Source organism: Pristiophorus japonicus, chromosome 2 (assembly GCF_044704955.1).
Source record: "Pristiophorus japonicus isolate sPriJap1 chromosome 2, sPriJap1.hap1, whole genome shotgun sequence".
NCBI classification, from domain to species: Eukaryota; Metazoa; Chordata; class Chondrichthyes; family Pristiophoridae; genus Pristiophorus; species Pristiophorus japonicus.
This window is the reverse complement of record NC_091978.1, coordinates 20,856,631-20,876,003: the sequence shown is the minus strand read 5'-3', so window position 1 is coordinate 20,876,003 and position 19,373 is coordinate 20,856,631. Positions and strand designations below refer to the sequence as shown.

Sequence of the window (19,373 nt, the reverse complement as noted above, 5' to 3'; positions counted from 1 at the left end):
AACCAATCCCACCCACCCATTTCTTCAACGACTATCTGTCCCACCTGTGACAGAGACTCTTGGTTCTGGTACTGGACTGTTCAGCCACCTATAGGACTCATTCTAAGAATGGAAGCAAGTCTTCCTCGATTCCGAGGAACTGCGTGTGACGATGATTGTAGTGTATGTAGGCACCTTTAGTAATGAATCCACGAGGCAGGGTATGATAAACTGTGTAGACGTGTCGTCCTTTATTTGCAGCTCCTCAGTGAGGACAACAAGCTGTGAGTTCCTTTTTATACTGGGTTACCTGCAGTGTGCAGGTAACCCATGGTCTCCAGCAGCAGCACCCTCTGGTGTACAGGTAAGGTGTGTACAGTGTAAGGGTACATTCAGTGTTACAGACATCACACAGTAAACAGGTGTGCATACACAACAATGATGACTCCGATATCCTTCCACCAACCCAGATATTTTATTTTAATGCCCTGCAATCCTTAAATTCTACTTTTTTCCCTTTACAGAAAATGACAATGCTGGATGTGTCCTGCTACATACTTCCAGAAAAGTAAGTGACCCTTTTAGTGTCCCAATGTATATGATGAAGCATGTTTCTCCCACTATAACCCCCAATGCTGCAAAATCCAGCGTGCAAATGTTGTGGTCCAGATTGGAAAAGTTAAGTGTGTGCAGAATATGTGGATTGAGTGCGAAGAAACACAAGATATTGGAATATTTGATATTTCAAACATAACCTTTTTGTAATAAGTGTTGATCATAGAATCAAACAGCACAGCAGAGGCCATTCGGCCCATCGTGTCTGGGCCGGCTCATTAAAAGTGATCCAATTAGTTCCACTCCCGTCCGCACTTTCCCCATAGCCCTCCAATTTTTTTCCTCCAAGTATTTATCCAATTCCCTTTTTGAAAGTAACTATTGAATCTACTTCCACCGCCTTTTCAGCCGGTGCATTCCAGATCTTTGGGCCCAAGTTTCCACATGATTTGTGCCTGATTTTTAGGAGCAACTGGTGGAGAACGGACTATCTTAGAAATCGCAATTCTCCACATTTTTTTTTTTCTGCAGTTCTAGTCAGGTAGAAAGTTCCACTTTGGAACAGAATTTTTTCTTCAAAAGGGGGCGTGTCCGGCCACTGACGCCTGATTTGAAAGTTTCCACAGTGAAAACGTACTCCAAACTAAAGTAGAATGGAGCAAGTGAAGATTTTTGTAGAACTGAAAAAACCTGTTCTACACATTAAAAAATCAGGCGCAGGTTACAAATTAGGCGTCCAGAACGAGGTGGGGGGGGGGGGGGGGAAGGGAAGTCATTAAATTCTACAATAAATCCTTATTTATACTTATACAAATATTATACAAATAAATCCAACCTGAATAAAAATTTATAAGCAAAGAAAAGATTAAATAAACCATCTTCCTACCTGTGTGAAAGTGCTTCAGGCACAGAGAATGCTGCAGCAAGCCTCCCCGAATGCGGGAGGGAGGGAACCGAATGCGGGAGGGAGGGAACCGAATGCGGGAGGGAGGGAGGGAACCGACCACCGACCGAATGCGGGGTGGGGGGGGGGGGGGGCGGAGGAAGCCGTTCCACACGGCCGGCGGGAGGGAAGGAGACAGAAGGCTGCAGGAAGCCTCAGAAATTGAAGAGCCATTTCCCGACGGCAAAAGGGGGAGGTCGTCGGGAAACGGCTGCCTCAACTTTCTGAGGCTTCCTGCAGCCTTCTCACTGCTGATGTGCTGATGGCAATGTGCTTTTATTAAAAAATGTTCAAAAACGAAACAGCTGCAAAGAACTACAAAAATGGCCGAGTGCCAATGTTTTTTTCACACTGCGCGAACGCTCCAACGCGCACGCGCAGCGTTGCCGGCAGGAAAAAAAACTAATTTAAATAGTACCCACCCCCTCCCACTTACAAAATCGGTGCGAGTGTAGGCTCCGCCCCCCTGGGCGCCGCGCCAGGCAGTCGAGGAGCTGCTGGGCGCTCCAGAATCGCGAGTTTTTTTTCAGGCGCCGTTTTAGGCGCGAAAAACGGGCGCCCAGCTCGGAGGGGCGCCCGTTTTTTATCGTGTGGAAAGTTGGGCACATTGTCACTCATTGCATGGAAAGAAAATTCTCCATCTCCCCGCTCTGCTTTAGCAATTATTTTAAGCTGTGCCCTCTGGTTACTGACCCTTCTGGTAATGGGATCAGAAGGTGTTCAGCATTCTGGACGGTCGTATACGGGTCTGCCACTTCCAATAAGTCCCTTTTTAAAAAGAAAAAGAGACTCCAAATCCTGTGCTTGCATAGAAACAGAGAAAATAGGTGCAGGAGTAGGTCATTCGGCCCTGCACCACCATTCAATAAGATCATGGCTGATCATTCACCTCAGTACCCCTTTCCTGCTTTCTCTCCATACCCCTTGATCCCTTTAGCCGTAAGGGCCATATCTAACTCCCTCTTGAATATATCCAATGAACTAGCATCAACAACTCTCTGCGGTAGGGAATTCCACAGGTTAACAACTGTGAGTGAAGAAGTTTCTCCTTATCTCAGTCCTAAATGGCTTCCCCCTTATCCTTCGACTGTGTCGCCTGGTTATGGACTTCCCCAACATCCTTCCTGCATCTAACCTGTCCAGTCCCGTCAGAATTTTATATATTTCTATGAGATCCCCTCTCATCCTTCTAAACTCCAGTGAATACAGGCCCAGTCGATCCAGTCTCTTCTCATGTGTCAGTCCTGTCATCCCGGGAATCAGCCTGGTGAACCTTTGCTGCACTGCCTCAATAGCAAGAATGTCCTTCCTCAGATTAGGAGACCAAAACTGAACACACTATTCCACGTGAGGCCTCACCAAGGCCCTGTACAACTACAGTAAGACCACCCTGCTCCTATACTCAAATCCCCTAGCTATAAAGGCCAGGGCACCTGCATGTCAACTTTCAACGACTGATGTACCATGACACCCAGGTCTCGTTGCACCTCCCGTTTTCCTAATCTGGCACCATTCAGGTAATCTACTTTCGTGTTTTTGCCACCAAAGTGGATAACCTCACATTTATCCACATTATACTGCATCTGCCATGTATTTGCCCACTCATCTAACCTGTCCAAGTCACCCTGTAGCCTCTTAGCGTCCTCCTCACAGCTCACCGTCACCCAGCTTAGTGTCATCTGCAAACTTAGAGATATTACTTCATGTAAATCATTAATGTATATTGTAAATAGCTGGGGTCCCAGCACTGAGCCCTGCGGCACCCCACTAGTCACTGCCTGCCATTCTGAAAAGGACCTGTTTATCCCAACACCCTGCTTCCTGTCTGCCAATCAGTTCTCCATCCACGTCAGTGCATTACCCCCAATACCATGTGCTTTAATTTTGCACACCAATCTCTTGTGTGGGACCTTGTCAAAAGCCTTTTGCAAGTCCAAATACACCACATCCACTGGTTTTCCCTTGTCCACTCCACTAGTTACATCTTCAAAAAAAATTCCAGAAGATTTGTCGAGCATGATTTCCCTTTCATAAATCCGTGCTGATTGGACCAATCCTATCATTGCTTTCCAAATGCGCTGCTATTTCATCCTTTAATAATTGATTCCAACATTTTCCCCACTACTGATGTCAGGCTAACCAGTCTATAATTACCCATTTTAGCTCTCCCTCCTTTTTTTAAAAAGTGGTGTTACATTACCTACCCTCCAGTCCATAGCAACTGATCTAGAATCGATAGACTGTTGGAAAATAACCATCAATGCATCCACCATTTCTAGAGCCACTTCTTTAAGTACTCTGGGATGCAGTCTATCAGGCCCCGTTGATTTATCGGCCTATAATCCCATCAGTTTCCCTAACACAATTTCCCGCCTAATAAGGATTTCCTTCAGTTCCTCCTTCTCATTAGACTCTCGGTCCCCTAGTATTTCTGGAAGGTTATTTGTGTCTTCCTTCATGAAGACGGAACCAAAGTATTTGTTCAACTGGTCTGCCATTTCTTTGTTCCCCATTATAAATTCACCTGAATCTGACTGCAAGGGACCTATGTTTGTCTTCACTAATCTTTTTCTCTTCACATATCTATAGAAGCTTTTGCAGTCAGTTTTTATATTCCCAGCAAGCTTCCTCTCATACTCTCTTTTTCCCCCTCCTAATTAAACCCTTTCTCCTTTGCTGAATTCTAAATTTCTTCCAGTCCTCAGGTTTGTTGCTTTTTCTGGCCAATTTATATGCCTCTTCCTTGGATTTAACACTATCCTTAATTTCCCTTGTTAGCCACGGTTGAGCCACCTTCATCATTTTATTTTTACTCTAGACAGGGATGTACAATTGTTGAAGTTCATCCATGTGATCTTTTAAATGTTTGCCATTGCCTATCCACCGTCAACCCTTTAAGTATCATTCGTCAGTCTATTCTAGCCAATTCAAGTCTCATACCATCGAAGTTACCTTTCCTTAAGTTCAGGACCCTCGTCTCTGAATTAACTGTGTCATTCTCCATCTTAATAAAGAATTCTACCATATTATGGTCACTCTTCCCCAAGGGGCCTCACACAACAAGATTGCTAATTAGTCCTTTCTCATTGTACATCACTGAGTCTAGGATGGCCAGCCCTCTAGTTGGCTCCTTGACATATTGGTCCAGAAAACCATCCCTATTATACTCCAAGAAATTCTCCTCCATCGTATTGCTACCAGTTTGGTTAGCCCAATCTATATGTAGATTAAAGTCACCCATGATAACTGCTGTACCTTTATTGCGTGCATCCCTAATTTCTCGTTTGATGCTGTCCCAAACCGCACTACTACTGTTTGGTGGTCTGTACACAACTCCCACTAACATTTTCTGCCCTTTGGTATTCCGCAGCTCCACCCATACAGATTCCACATCACCCAAGCTAATGTCCTTCCTTACTATTGCGTTAATTTCCTCTTTAACCAGCAACGCTACCCCACCTCCTTTTCCTTTGTCTATCCTTCCTGAATATTGAATACCCCTGGATGTTGAGTTCCCAGCCTTGGTCACCCTGGAGCCATGCCTCCGTGATGCCAAATATATCCTATTCACTAATTGCTGCCTGTACAGTTAATTCGTCCACCTTATTACAAATACTCCTCGCATTGAGACAGAGTATTCAGGCTTGTCTTTTTAACACACTTTGCCCCTTGAGAATTTTGCTGTAATGTGGCCCTTTTTGATTTTTGCCTTGGGTTTTTCTGCCCTCCACTTTTACTTTTCTTCTTTCTATCTTTTGCTTCTGCCCCCATTCTACTTCCCTCTATCTCCCTGCGTAGGTTCCCATCCCCCTGACATATTGGTTTAACCCCTCTCCCCAACAGCACTAGCAAACACTCCCCCTAGGACATTCGTTCCGGTCCTGCCCAAGTGCAGACCATCCTGTTTGTATTGGTCCCACCTCCCCCAGAACCGGTTCCAATGTCCTAGGAATTTGAATCCCTCCCTTCTGCACCACTCCTCAAGCCACGTATTCATCTGAGCTATCCTGCAATTCCTACTCTGACTAGCACGTGGCACTGGTAGCAATCCTGAGATTACTACCTTTTGATGTCCTACTTTTTAATTTAACTCCTAGCTCCCTAAATTCAGCTTGTAGGACCTCATCCTGTTTTTTACCTATATGCACCACGACAACTGGCTGTTCACCCTCCCCCTCCAAAGTGTCCTGCAGCCGCTCCGAGACATCCTTGACCCTTGCACCAGGGAGGCAACATACCATCCTGGAGAACTATTGCGGCCGCAGAAACTTCTATCTATTCCCCTTACAATAGAATCCCCTACCACTATAGCTCTCCCAGACTTTTTCCTTCCCTCCTATGCAGCAGAGCTACCCACGGTGCCATGACCTTGGCTGCTGCTGCCCTCCCCTGATGAGTCATCCCCCATAGCGGTGTATCTGTTTTGGAGGGGGATGACCGCAGGGGACCCCTGCACTATCTTCCTTCCACTGCTCTTCCTGTTGGTCACCCATTCCCTATCTGTCTGTGTAACCTTTACCTGCGGTATGACCAAATCACTAAATGTGCTATTCACAGCATTCTCAGCATCGCGGATTCTCCAGAGTGAATCCACCCGCAGCTCCAGTGCCGCAATGCGGTCTGTCAGGAGCTGCAGCAGGATACACTTCCTGCATATGTAGTCGTCGTGGAAACTGGAAGCCCCTGAGTTCCACATAGCACAGGAGGAGCATGACACGCGTCCGAGCTCTCCTGTCATGACTTAACACCTAGATTAACTTAATTTGGCAACAACCATGATAAAGGTTACATAGAAACATAGAAAATAGGTGCAGGAGTAGGCCATTCGGCCCTTCTAGCCTGTACCGCCATTCAATGAGTTCATGGCTGAACATTCAACTTCAGTACCCCATTCCTGCTTTCTCGCCATACCCCTTGATTCCCCCTAGTAGTAAGGACCTCATCTAACTCCTTTTTGAATATATTTAGTGAATTGGCCTCAACAACTTTCTGTGGTAGAGAATTCCACAGGTTCACCACTCTCTGGGTGAAGAAGTTCCTCCGCATCTCGGTCCTAAATGGCTTACCCCTTATCCTTAGACTGTGACCTCTGGTTCTGGACTTCCCCAACATTGGGAACATTCTTCCTACATCTAACCTGTCTAACCCCGTCAGAATTTTAAATGTTTCTATGAGGTCCCCTCTCATTCTTCTGAACTCCAGTGAATACAAGCCCAGTTGATCCAGTCTTTCTTGATAGGTCAGTCCCGCCATCCCGGGAATCAGTCTGGTGAACCTTCGCTGCACTCCCTCAATAGCAAGAATGTCCTTCCTCAGGTTAGGAGACCAAAACTGTACACAATACTCCAGGTGTGGCCTCACCAAGGCCCTGTACAACTGTAGCAACACCTCCCTGCCCCTGTACTCAAATCCCCTTGCTATGAAGGCCAACATGCCATTTGCTTTCTTAACCGCCTGCTGCACCTGCATGCCAACCTTCAATGACTGATGTACCATGACACCCAGGTCTCTTTGCACCTCCCCTTTTCCTAATCTGTCACCATTCAGATAATAGTCTGTCTCTCTGTTTTTACCACCAAAGTGGATAACCTCACATTTATCCACATTATACTTCATCTGAAATGAAAAGAAAAACTACTCCCGAATCACCAGCCAATCACTTACATCCTTCGATTTCTTTCTACCTCTTTTTGGCCTTCTATCCCTGCAGCTGCACCAGCCGCTCCCCGACTGTTGGGCCTTTTATAGGCCGCCTCCTCCTCGACTGTTGGGCCTTTTATAGGCCGTCTCCTCCTCGACGAACTCATGGGACGAATGCAAAAACTGTTGCTGTCAGCCTTGGGGATAGGAAAACAACCAAGGTGAAGGAAGACATCCTCTCTGCATCCACCTTTGTTGTTCTGGAATTCAGAAGAATGAAGGTGGATGCAGAGAGGATGTTTCCACTGATAGGGGAGATTAGAACTAGCGGACAGAATCTTAGAATAAAGGATTTAGGACTGATGAGGAGTAATTTCTTCTGAGGGTTGTAAATCTGTGGAATTTGCTGCCCCAGAGAGCTGTGGAGGCTGGGACATTGAATAAATTTAAGACAGAGATAGACAGTTTCTTAACCGACAAGGGATTAAGGGGTTATGGGGAACGGGCAGGGAAGTGGACCCGAGCCCATGATCAGATCAGTCATGATCGTATTAAATGGCGGAGCAGGCTCGAGGGGCCGTATGGCCTACTCCTGCTATTAAGTTCTTATGATCTTCCTTACAGCTGCTGAAGATACTGAAAGTGCTTGCAGTAAACTAATGACAAACTTCCTTTCCCTCCTCGTCTGCTGTTCCCCTTGGAGAATACGTTAAACGTCAGAAAACAAAAATATATTGGCCCAGAAATCCCGGTCGGCTGCTTTCTGCGAGCGATTGGACAATAAACTTTTAAAAGATGCGCACTTAGCTGAACCTGCTGCACCCACGCGAGGTCCTGGGGCCTCCACTGACTGCGCGTCGGAGCGCGTTCACGTCTGGACACGCGCAGGGCTGCAGTCACATGGCCCTGGGCAGCCAATCCAGGTAAAGTATAGACTCATTCATCATAATAGGAACTCCGTAAGTTGGCGTTCCGATTATTATGATTGAGAAACAGCCACCAAAACACACAAAACCAGTAATAAAAAATAGAAAAAATTCACCACATATTTATTAATTTAGTTATTTATGTATTAAAAAAAAAATTCCGATTTTTAAAAACATTTTTAAATTCTGGTTAAAATAAACTTACCATGGTGGGGAGGTTTTTTAACAAAATGTGTTTATAATTTTATTTTAAAATGTTTTTGTGTATTTTAAAACTCTTACACCTGTTAAAGTAGACTATACACCTGCTTTTATCAGGTGCGAGAGTTTTCAGGACATTTGCTGGACAAGATATGGGTAAATCCCGCAAAAAGTCCTTGCTCCCGAGATGTGGAGGATCTATCAAGCTGGAGCTTGACAGATCGGAAAAGCTGGTTTTTAGCGCATCCGCATTGTGCGCTGAAAACCGGCCTTTGCGATACTTTCTGGGTCTGTGTACATGCCAGAGTTTCTGCCCCAATGATTAGGAAGTACATGGTTAGTATAAGGGAAGTTAGGAAAACCATTCTTGCAGAAACAGTTATAAAATTTAAGGAATAAGTCCATCCACTGAAGTCGACAGTATATTTTTGGTGGGGTGTGGGAGATGCTGGCAAAGCCATATTTTTTTACGTGTTGTCCATCTGTATAAAACACTGGTTCGGCCACAGCTAGAGTACTGCGTACAGTTCTGGTCATCACATTACAGGAAAGATGTGATTGCACTGGAGCAGGTACAGAAGAGATTTACGAGGATGTTGCCAGGACTGGAGAATTTTAGCTAATGAGGAAAGATTGGATAGGCTGGGGTTTGTTTTCTTTGGAACAAAGATCTTTTACTCGGACCAGCCACATAAATACTGTGTCTACAAGAGCAGGTCAGAGGCTGGGTATTCTGTGGCGAGTGTCTCACCTCCTGACTTCCCAAAGCCTTTCCACCATCTACAAGGCTCAAGTCAGGAGTGTGATGGAATATTCTCCACTTGCCTGGATGAGTGCAGCTCCAACAACACTCAAGAAGCTCGACACAAAGCAGCCCGCTTGATGGACACGCCATCCACCACCTTAAACATTCATTCTCTCCACCACCGCCGCATCGTGGCTGCAGTGTGTACCATCTACAAGATGCACTGCAGCAACTCACCAAGGCTTCTTCGGCAGCACCTCCCAAACCCGTGACCTCTACCACTTAGAAGGACAAGGGCAGCAGGTGCATGGGAACACCACCACCCACAAGTTCCCCTCCAAGTCACACACCATCCTGACTTGGAAATATATCGGCCGTTCCTTCATCGTCGCTGGGTCAAAATCCTGGAACTCCCTCTCTAACAGCACTGTGGAAGCACCTTCACCACACGACTGCAGCGGTTCAAGAAGGCGGCTCACCACCACCTTCTCCAGGGCAATTGGGACGGGCAATAAATGCTGGCCTTGCCAGTGACGCCCACATCCCATGAACAAATTTTAAAAAATATATATACCAGTGCTCACCCCCTTCAGAGTATTCACCTTGGCGGTTATTCAGTGCTCCTAAAGCTTACAACAACTTTGTTTTGGCTCCATTTGCTGCTCTTAAAATAATGGAGCAAATTAAAGAAGGTGTCCTGGCTCTGTTTGGTTCCACACACTCGATTTAGATACTTGAGCTATTTAAATCGACTCTTCTGGCTTGTGCTGATGCTCGCACTATCTTAATGGACTTCTCTCGGCCTCAAAAAAGGCTCCCACTGTGTTCTTTCTTCCCTGTTCCTTTCGGCTCCACTTTGCCCTGCACTGTGTGTAATGTGCTACTTGGCCAGGTCCAAATAGCCGATCGCGTTCAGGTTCTTCAGGGCTAAAAATTCAGTACAGTTCGGCTTGAGGCGGTGACACCGCCTGGTTGATAACTTTTTGCGCCAGGCGATGTTTGCCACCTCAAATCGGGAAGTTGATTTTTACCGCCCCAAGAGGGGAGGTGAGCGCCAAGGGAAGTGTTCCACACTCCTCTTGGGGCACTAACCCTGATTCTTGGGGTGCTATCACGGGGAGCAGTCATAAGAATATCATCATCACAGGCAGTCCCTCGGAATCGAGGAAGACTTGCTTCCGCTCTAAAAGTGAGTTCTCAGGTGACTGAACAGTCCAATACGAGATCCGCAGTCCCTGTCACAGGTGGGATAGATAGCCGTTGAGGGAAGGGTTGGGTTGGACTGGTTTGCCGCACGCTCCTTCTGCTGCCAGCGCTTGATTTCTGCATGCTCTCGGTGACGAGACTCGAGGTGCTCAGCGCCCTTCCGGATGCACTTCCTCCACTTAGGGCGGTCTTTGGCCAGGGACCCCCAGGTATCGGTGGGGATGTTGCACATCATCACAGCGAAGAGAGTTACATAAATATAAATGAAGTCCATTCTAACGACCCAGTTGCTCATCCGTTGAAATATCGCCCCGGGAGCTGCTTCGGGATGCCTGTTTTCCCTGTTGGGATTAATGCCAGGTGCTACGGCAGGTGAAAACATTCAAGTTAGCGATCGCAACGTTAACTGGGTGTTGCGCACTCATGGCATCGCCAATAGGCGGCACTAGAGTGTGCAGTGCTAACTGCTGGCGCTAAACTTCCGCTGAAGTTCACGGGAGGTGTTAACAGTGCGGCGCTCTGATGCGGTAAATGCTTAGCGGCTCGTTGCCGTTCCCCTCGGGCGCTAATGGGTGGTGCGAAGCAAATGAATTTCTAGCCCAAAGTGTCCTAGCACGTTGGCAGCTGCCACCAAATGGATTGTGCACTCGGTGTTGTTGGCGGGCCACTTGGGCGATGGGATTGCTTGAACTACGAGCCGTGCGCGCACTCAGGCACGCCGTGAATGACGAGACGAGAAATAAATTTCTACAGCGCATTTCATGACCTAAGGACATCCCAAAGCGCTTTTACAGCCAAATGAAGCACTTTTAGAAATGTGGTCACTGTTCTACTGTAGCAAACGGGACAGCCTATTTGCACACAACATTGTGATTTTGAAATAGTACCATGGAATCTTTTGCATCCACCTGAGCGGGCAGACGGGGTCTCGGTTTAACGTCTCATCCGAAAGATGCCAGCTCTGACCGTGCAGCACTCCCTCAGTACTGCACTGGAGCGTCGGCCTAGAGTTTGTGCAAGTCTTGAACCCACAACCTTCTGACTCCAAGTGCTACCTATTGAACCACAGCTGACACTTGGGGACATAGAAAGCACAGGGGCCACTGCTCCCCCCCCCCCCCCAATACGCCAGCAATGTGTTGGTTGGTGTTGAGAGATAATAGGAAATTGTTTCAACTGACACCAATTAAATATGTGCTTTTGTGGTGCTAATGACCTTTGAACTGTGAACAAGTACTCTGGTAGAGTTATCAATTCGTACAATACAAAAACAATTGTCTGGTTATTTAAGTGGGGAAGCATGAACCAAAAACAAGCCTGTGTGTGGTCAGAGTCTGAGCCAATTTTTAAAAATATTGTAAATCGCCTCGGATTCTAGTGGATCCATTGATGGGATTGTACATCCTGTTCTAGAGGCCCAGTTATTTGATCTGGGTCTTCAGATTTTTGATCCAGACAAGGTGACTGACATTGCAACTTAAGATTCTTTCACTTCCCTTATAGTACCTTGGAGAAATATCTCCCCTACATTGGTCAGAAATATCAACCAATTGATAGAAGTGAAGGGGAGTTCTCCCTGGCCAATATTTATCCCTCAACCAGTGTCTTTAAAAACAGATTATCTGGCCATTATCACAATGCTGTATGTGGAAACCTGTGTGCACATTGGGTACTGTGCTTACTACATTACAACAGTGATTGTACTTCGAGTACTTGACTGTAATACTTTGGGATATCCGAAGGTTGTGAAAGGTGATGTATAAATCTTTCTGTCGCTCTTTCAAGGGGCTTGGTCAAAGAGTTGGTTGTTTCTTTTGGCAATAATTTATTTGATCCGTTACCGATTTGCCATTCAAAAACTGGCACTCGGCCCCTGCTTCAAGCCTTGTGCAGTAAGTGTATCGTAGTGTAAGATTAGAATCACAGGTCACACACACATACCCAAAGGGGTCTTGGGAGTTAGAAGGCATTTTATTAAAAGGGCGGTGGTAGTTCAAATGTAGTCAAACACAACACACAATTTGGTTAGACATAGTAGACATACGATCGTGACAAGTAGCTTGTACTAGTCCCGATCAGACAGATGGCTGATGGTACGAACAGTTCTTATCTTCACTGTCTGCCCTGACACACCACCTGCGACTTTTTAAAATTTTCTTTTTAGGGGTGGGCCTTGTGTGGGACAGGACCATTTAACCTATGATATGTTGGGTTCTTTGTCTCAACTCTTGGGTGAAACCCTCCCCTTCACATCCTCCCAAGATTGGAGTCAGGCAGGCCATTCTTGGCCTTCAGATGTTTGGAGCTGCCCGTTAACAGTTATTGATGTTCACGCTGTTTAGCTATTGTACCATGGGGTGAATCCTTCAATTCTAACACCAGTCTGAAGAAACATTTTGGTCTCCAGTTATTTTTTCCAACTCATGATTGCTTACAGTAGGCATGCTTTAACCCGGCAGCAGGAAACATAGAAACAGAGAAAATAGAAGCAGGAGTAGGCCATTCGGCCCTTCGAGTCTGCACCACCATTCAATAAGATCATGGCTGATCATTCACCTCAGTACCTCTTTCTCTCCATACCCCTTGATCCCTTTAGCCATCAGGGCCATATCTAACTCCCTCTTGAATATATCCAACGAACTGGCATCAACAACTCTCTAGTAGAGAATTCCAGAGGTTAACAACTCTCTGCTTGCTGTCTGCCAACCAGTTCTCTATCCACGTCAATATATTACCTCCAGTACCATGTGCTTTAATTTTGCATACTAATCTCTTGTGTGGGACCTTGTCAAAAGCCTTTTGAAAGTCCAAATACACCACATCCACTGGTTCTCCCTTGTCCACTCTACTAGTTACATCCTCAAAAAATTCTAGAAGATTTGACAAGCATGATTTCCCTTTCATAAATCCTTGCTGACTTGGACAGATCTATCACTGTTTTCCAAATGGGCTGCTATTTCATCTTTAATAATTGATTGCAACATTTTCCCCACTACTGATGTCTGGCTAACCGGTCTATAATACCCTGTTTTCTCTCCCTCCTTTTTTAAAAAGTGGTGTTACATTAGCTACCCTCCAGTCCATAGGAACTGATCCAGAGTCGATAGACTGTTGGAAAATGATCACCAATGCATCCACTATTTGTAGGGCCACTTCCTTAGACTGCATCCCAGAGTACTTATCAGACCCTGGGGACTTATTGGTCTTCAATCCCATCAATTTCCCTAACACAATTTCCTGACTAATAACGATTTCCTTCAGTTCCTCCTTTTCAATAGACTCTCAGTCTCCTAGTATTTCCGGAAGGTTATATGGGGGGGTCATTCTGGCAGTCCTGTCTCCTTCTGATAAAGTTGGGAAGGAAGGGAGCCAAGAAGCCTCCACCTGCTGCTACCCATCTCCCCAATCTCCCAGGAGAGTTAGAATACTGGGAGGATGAACTTCAAAGTGCTGAGTGCTTTGTCCTTATTGCAATTGTAACAATCTGATCCCTTTTATTCTTGATTATTTCAATGCTCCCCTGGCGGGTCTCCCATCTTCCACTTTCCAGCAATGTCTGCTCATTCCAAAATGTCTGCTGCCGACTGCACCAAATCCAACTCGTCCCATCACCCCTGTACTCACTGACCTACATTGGCTCCCGGTCCAGCAATATCTGGCATTTAAAATCCCTGCATGGAATCACTCCCCCCTCCCCTCCTTATCCCTGCAACCTCCTCCATCCCGACAACGCTCTGAGATCTCTGCGCTCCTCCAATTCTGGCCTCTTGAGCATCCCCAATTTTCTTTGCTCCAGCATTGGTTGTATAAGATCCTGAGGGCGCTTGACAGGGTCGATGCAGGGAGGATGTTTCCCCGTGTGGGGGAATCCAGAACTAGGGGGCAAAGTTTTAGGATAAGGGGTCGCCCATTTAAAATTGAGATGCGGAGGAATTTCTTAGGGTCGTGAATCTTTGGAATTCTCTGCCCCAGAGAGCTGTGGAGGCTGGGTCATTGAATATATTTAAGGTGGAGATAGACAGATTTTTGAGTGATAGGGGAGTGAAGGGTTATGGGGAGCGGGCAGGGAAGTGGAGCTGACTCCATGATCAGATCAGCTATGATTTTATTGAAAAAGAAGAGCAGGTTCGAGAGGTCAAATGTCCTACTCCTGTTCCTATTTCTTGGTTGTCTAGGTCCTAAGCTCAGCCTCTCTGTCCTCCTTTTTAAGATGCTCTCACCACCTCTGCTAATATTTCCTTGTGTGGCTCGGTGTCGAATATTTGTCTGCCGATGCTCCTGTTTTACTACGTCAAAGGTGCTATCTAAATGCAAGTTGTTGTTCAGGTTTCAGTGGATGTTGGGAGGTTCCGTGGCAGACGAATAAAGGGTTCTGCTGGTGCCGTTGCCAAGTTTCCTCCCTCCAGAGCAGCACTGCCAGAAATGGACGAACTGGTTACTTATCTCGCCGTCCCATAAAATGTTTGCCGCATTCCGTTGCGTAACCAGCAACTGCACTTCAGTGATTCCATTGTTTGGAAGCACTTTGGGGTGTTTGAGATGCAATGAGGTGCTATGTAACTAGAACCCTTCCTCCCTGTGGTGAGCCAGTCAAGGTCAAGGTAATCTTCCTGACTCTTGTTTACAAAGGCAAAAAAAAAAAATCTCCTTGCCAAATTACAGCAGCCTAGTTTTGTGTGTGTGTGTGTTTTTTCTGCCCCCTTTTTATATTTGACAAGAGGCTGCCTTTTGGTGAGTCGCTCTCTCAGAAGCACGCAAGCAGAGGTGTTTGGGCTTGAGTTATTCGATTCCCACATCAGTGAACAATGTGATTGGCCGTTTATGTAATGGGCACAGGTGGGGGGGGGGGCGGGGGTGGGGGGGCAGTGTGGTGGAATGATTGCTTCCTGCTTTTACGAACTTGTGGTGCACAAACCTGATTTCGGTCATTGACTCCAAATAAAACGCTGCTGTGTGCTGCGTTACGAGGGGAATGGAGAGCACGGCATGCAGACTCAAACCTGCCTTTCGGTGGCTGAAAGACAAATCTAGGGGATCCAAACCATCCAATCTCTCCTCTCAGAATGTTTGGACCCATTCCCCGGCTCAAGAATGCCCAGGCCCCCTTGTGACATGCCGTATCCGTGCCAGTTATTCTGGCTATTTTTTTTTAATAGCATACTTGTTTCTCTTGTTTTTGATTCATTAATTCCGTTACTGCTGGTGTGTGCTGCCATCCTGGCTTTAGCTCCAATTGATGCACTGCCACAAATACTCGCAGCAGGATGGCAGGGGCAGGGCAGAGGTGAGCCAGGATTTTATATTTTAATTTCATCTCATTTACCAGGGGCCAGCTGTCGGTTTTCCCAAGTCCGATCGATCGTTTTTTTTTTTTTCCCTGTGTTATTTGGGGCGGGCGTGCCCTCGTGCATTAAGCGGAGTGTCTGGTAAATATGGCGTTTGTGATATATTCTGACGACATTTGGTTGGAAGATCCACCAGCAAAAATTTCAGCTAGAGAATCCAGAAATCCTATCCCACATCGCCAATGTGATATATTCTTACGACATCACTAACAAACACACTCTGCAAGATGGCTCCAACGCAGAAATCTGCCATCATGTGACTTGGTCACACAACCCTTTATTGTATTTACATCAGTAGTTGCATTACCACAGGAGTCCACTAGGAGGAACTCTATTACAGTGTTCTATGCTGCTTCGGCATTCGCTGATTTCTTTTCCCAGCCCGTTATTCCTGTGGGAATGTGCTGACAAAACTGCGGCGGTGCGGTTTTCCCTCTAGCTTGGCTGACCTTGTCCTCAGAACTTACGATCAGGGATCTCTCGGAGTTTATATTCACACACTGCTTCGGAAACCACAGTGCGTGCGCGCTCTGGAAGTGCGACACTTCTTTGTCGCACTTTCGTCTTCACCACAACAACAACAACTTGTATTTATATAGTGCCTTTTAACGTAGTCAAATGTACCCAAGGCGCTGCACAGGGAGTGCTTTAAGACAAAAGCCTCCTTGATTAAGTGCAGCATCCCCACCGACACCAAAGACCGCCCTAAGTGGAGGAAGTGCATCCGGGAGGGCGCTGAGCACCTCGAGTCTCATCGCCGAGAGCATGCAGAAAACAAGCGCAGGCAGCGGAAAGAGCGTGCGGCAAACCAGTCTCACCACTCAACCTTTCCTTCAACCACTGTCTGCCCCACCTGTGATGGACTGTAATTCCCGTATTGGACTGTACAGTCACCTAAGAATTCACTTTGAGTGGAAGCAAGTCTTCCTCGATTTCGAGGGACTGCCTATGATGACGATTATGATGAAGACAAAACAAATAAATTTAACACCTAAGCCACATAAGAAATTATGGCAGATGACCAAAAGCTTGGTCAAAGAGGTAGGTTTTCAGGAGCGTCTTAAAGGAGGAAAGAGGGGTGGAGAGGTTTAGGAAGGGAGTTCCAGAGCTTAGGGCCCAGGCAGCTGAAGGCACTCCTTTTTGTCGAGTTGCTCTCTCAAAAACATACGAACTTGAGGTGTTTTGGTTTGAGCTATTGGGTTCATAGAAACATAGAAAATAGGTACAGGAGTAGGCCCTTCGAGCCTGCACCACCATTCAATAAGATCATGGCTGATCATTCACCTCAGTACCACCTTCCTGCTTTCTCGCCATACCCCTTGATCTCTTTAGCCGTAAGAGCCATATCTAACTCCCTCTTGAATATATCCAATGAACTGGCATTAACAACTCTCTGCGGCAGGGAATTCCACAGGTTCACAACTCTGAGTGAAGAAGTTTCTCCTCCTCTCAGTGAACAATGTGACTGACCGTTTATGTAATGGGCACAGATTAGGGTGAGGTGAGGTGAGGGGCAGTGTGGTGGAATGATTGCTTCCTGCGCATGAGAAATTTCCTTTTACGCACTTGTGGTACACAAACCTGATGTCGGTCACCTATAATAGACTGTTATCATCTGGCACACTCTCTCATCTGACTCTTTTATTAACAGATGTCACAGGAGACCTTGCATATACTGTTTGATAGTAGAAGGAATGAGCGCTTTTGATGTGCGTGTGCGCGCGTGTATTTAGATTTAAATTGTACTAAAACAATTTCCCTCTCCAATGGTGTAAACAACAGGCCCCCTTTCGCCAAGTCCTTCCCCATCAGGATCTGTTTTTAAGTTGAGCCGTTGCAAAGAATTTTGATTAAAGGGCCTTTTTATATTTTATTGCAGTACAAGGAAGCTAAGCAGAGCTGTTTTGTACAGTCGCTGAGCAATCTGCATCAGGATTCAATGCAGACTTGACTCCCTTCCAAATAGGGACGGCTTGTTTTGAATGTTAGGGTAACATTTCGAAACAGAACACCCTCGCTTCAGAGTTTGAAAACAAAACGTGCAAGAAGGAACCATGGTTTCCTGCCTCCGAGCGTAGCATCATTGAATCATCGAGCTATGCAGCCATTTGGTCCAACGTGCCAGTGATCTATCCAATTTGCCCCGCTCTCCTGTTCTTTTCCCAGCACCTCTTCCATAGCCCTGCAACAATGAACATGAATGTGATTGATGCAATCGCCCAAAATGAGTCTCTTCGCATTTCCCGAACGGTGTTGGCCGTACGAGTCACAATACATGCCAACACTCCGTGTTCCATACAGTCCATGTAAAGAGGGATGGATGGGACCATATAAAAGGGGCATTGTGTGGCACACATTCCACATGGCACAAGCTCACATTCCACACCTTCCCACTCGAGTGAACTTCTGTGAGGTTATAGAAATAAAAACTCAAGATGCTGGAAATACCCAGCGGGTCAGGCAGCATCTGTGGAGAGAGAAACCGAGCGAATGTTTCAGGTCGATGAGCCTTCGTCAGAACTGGAACAAGTTTAAGAGATGCAACAGGTTTTTAAGCAAGTGCAGGGGCAGGGAAAGGTTGGGGGAGTGGAGAGGAGCAAAGGACTGTGATCGGATGGAAGGCAGGAGAGATTGAATGACAAAAGGGATGATGGTGCAAGGCAAAAGGAGATGGTAATGGGACAAGTTAAGAAACAAAAGATGAGTTTAGATAGGATGGAAATGGCAGAATCAACAGCTGCTGTGGGAAAGAGAAAAAAATAATGGGGGCAAGGGTTCTGGTCTGAAATTGTTGAACTCTATGTTGAATCCGGAAGGCTGTAAAGTGCCCAATCGAAAAATGAGGTGCTGTTCCTCGAGCTTGCGTTGAGCTTCGTTGGAACTGTGCAAGAGGCCGGGGAGATCACACTGGGAGTGGAGCGGGGAATTAAAGTGACAAGCGACCGGAAGCTTGGGGGTACACTTGCGGACTGAATGGAGGTGTTCCGCAAAGTGGTCACCCAATCTGGGTTTGGTCTCCATCAGTGTCCTCGCCCAGGCTAACATCTCCAGCATTGAAGCACTGACCGCACTCGATCAGCTTCGCTGGGCAGGCCACATAGTTCGCATGCCAGACACGAGACTCCCTAAGCAATTGCTCTACCCGGGGCTCCTTCATCGAGCCAAAGGTGGGCAGCGGAAACGTTACAAGGACACCCTCAAAGCCTCCCTGGTGAAGTGCAACATCACCCCTGACACCTGGGAGACCCTGGCCGAAGACCGCGCTAGGTGGAGAAAGTACATCCGGGAGGGCATTGAGCTCCTTGAATCTCAACTCTGCGAGTGTGAAGAGGTCAGGTGCAGGCAGCGGAAGGAACGTGTGGTAAATCAGTGCCCCCCCCCAACTTCCCCCTGACGAATGTCTGTACCACCTGTGACAGGGTCTGTGGCTCTCGTATTGGACTGTTCAGCCACCAAAGAACTCCCTTTTGGAGTGGAAGCAAGTCTTCCTCGATTTCGAGGGACCGCCCATGATAGGGTCTCCCCAGTGTCGAGAAGACCATATTGTGAGCAGTGAAAGACCGTGTACTAAGTGAGGTTATAGATATTGGCAAGTGCTGAGGGTTGGCACAATTTACGCGGGGGAGGGCGGTGGTTTTAGACACCCAAGCCTCCCCCCATTGAAAGTTTTAGATTGTCAACAAACTGTTCACGTTGTACAAAATCTGATTGCAGGATGAGTGAGCAGGTAAGTGTGCAGCAGAACACAGTCTGGTGTTCATGCTTCTGATGTGGGCTGGGAGTTTCCAGTGACCTATATTTTTGGACGCGAGTTTAATTCTGGCCTGCAACAG

The 19,373-nt window shown here is 46.6% G+C and overlaps 1 protein-coding gene across 1 annotated transcript in view; it reads left to right on the top strand.

Annotated features, from left to right (window-relative positions):
* slc4a11 (solute carrier family 4 member 11) overlaps positions 1-19,373 on the top strand; it is a 215,314-nt gene that overhangs the window by 72,827 nt on the left and 123,114 nt on the right. The window contains exon 4 of the mRNA XM_070861178.1: positions 504-547. Coding sequence (XP_070717279.1) covers positions 504-547 — 44 coding nt within the window. The remainder of the gene's footprint in view (positions 1-503; positions 548-19,373) is intronic.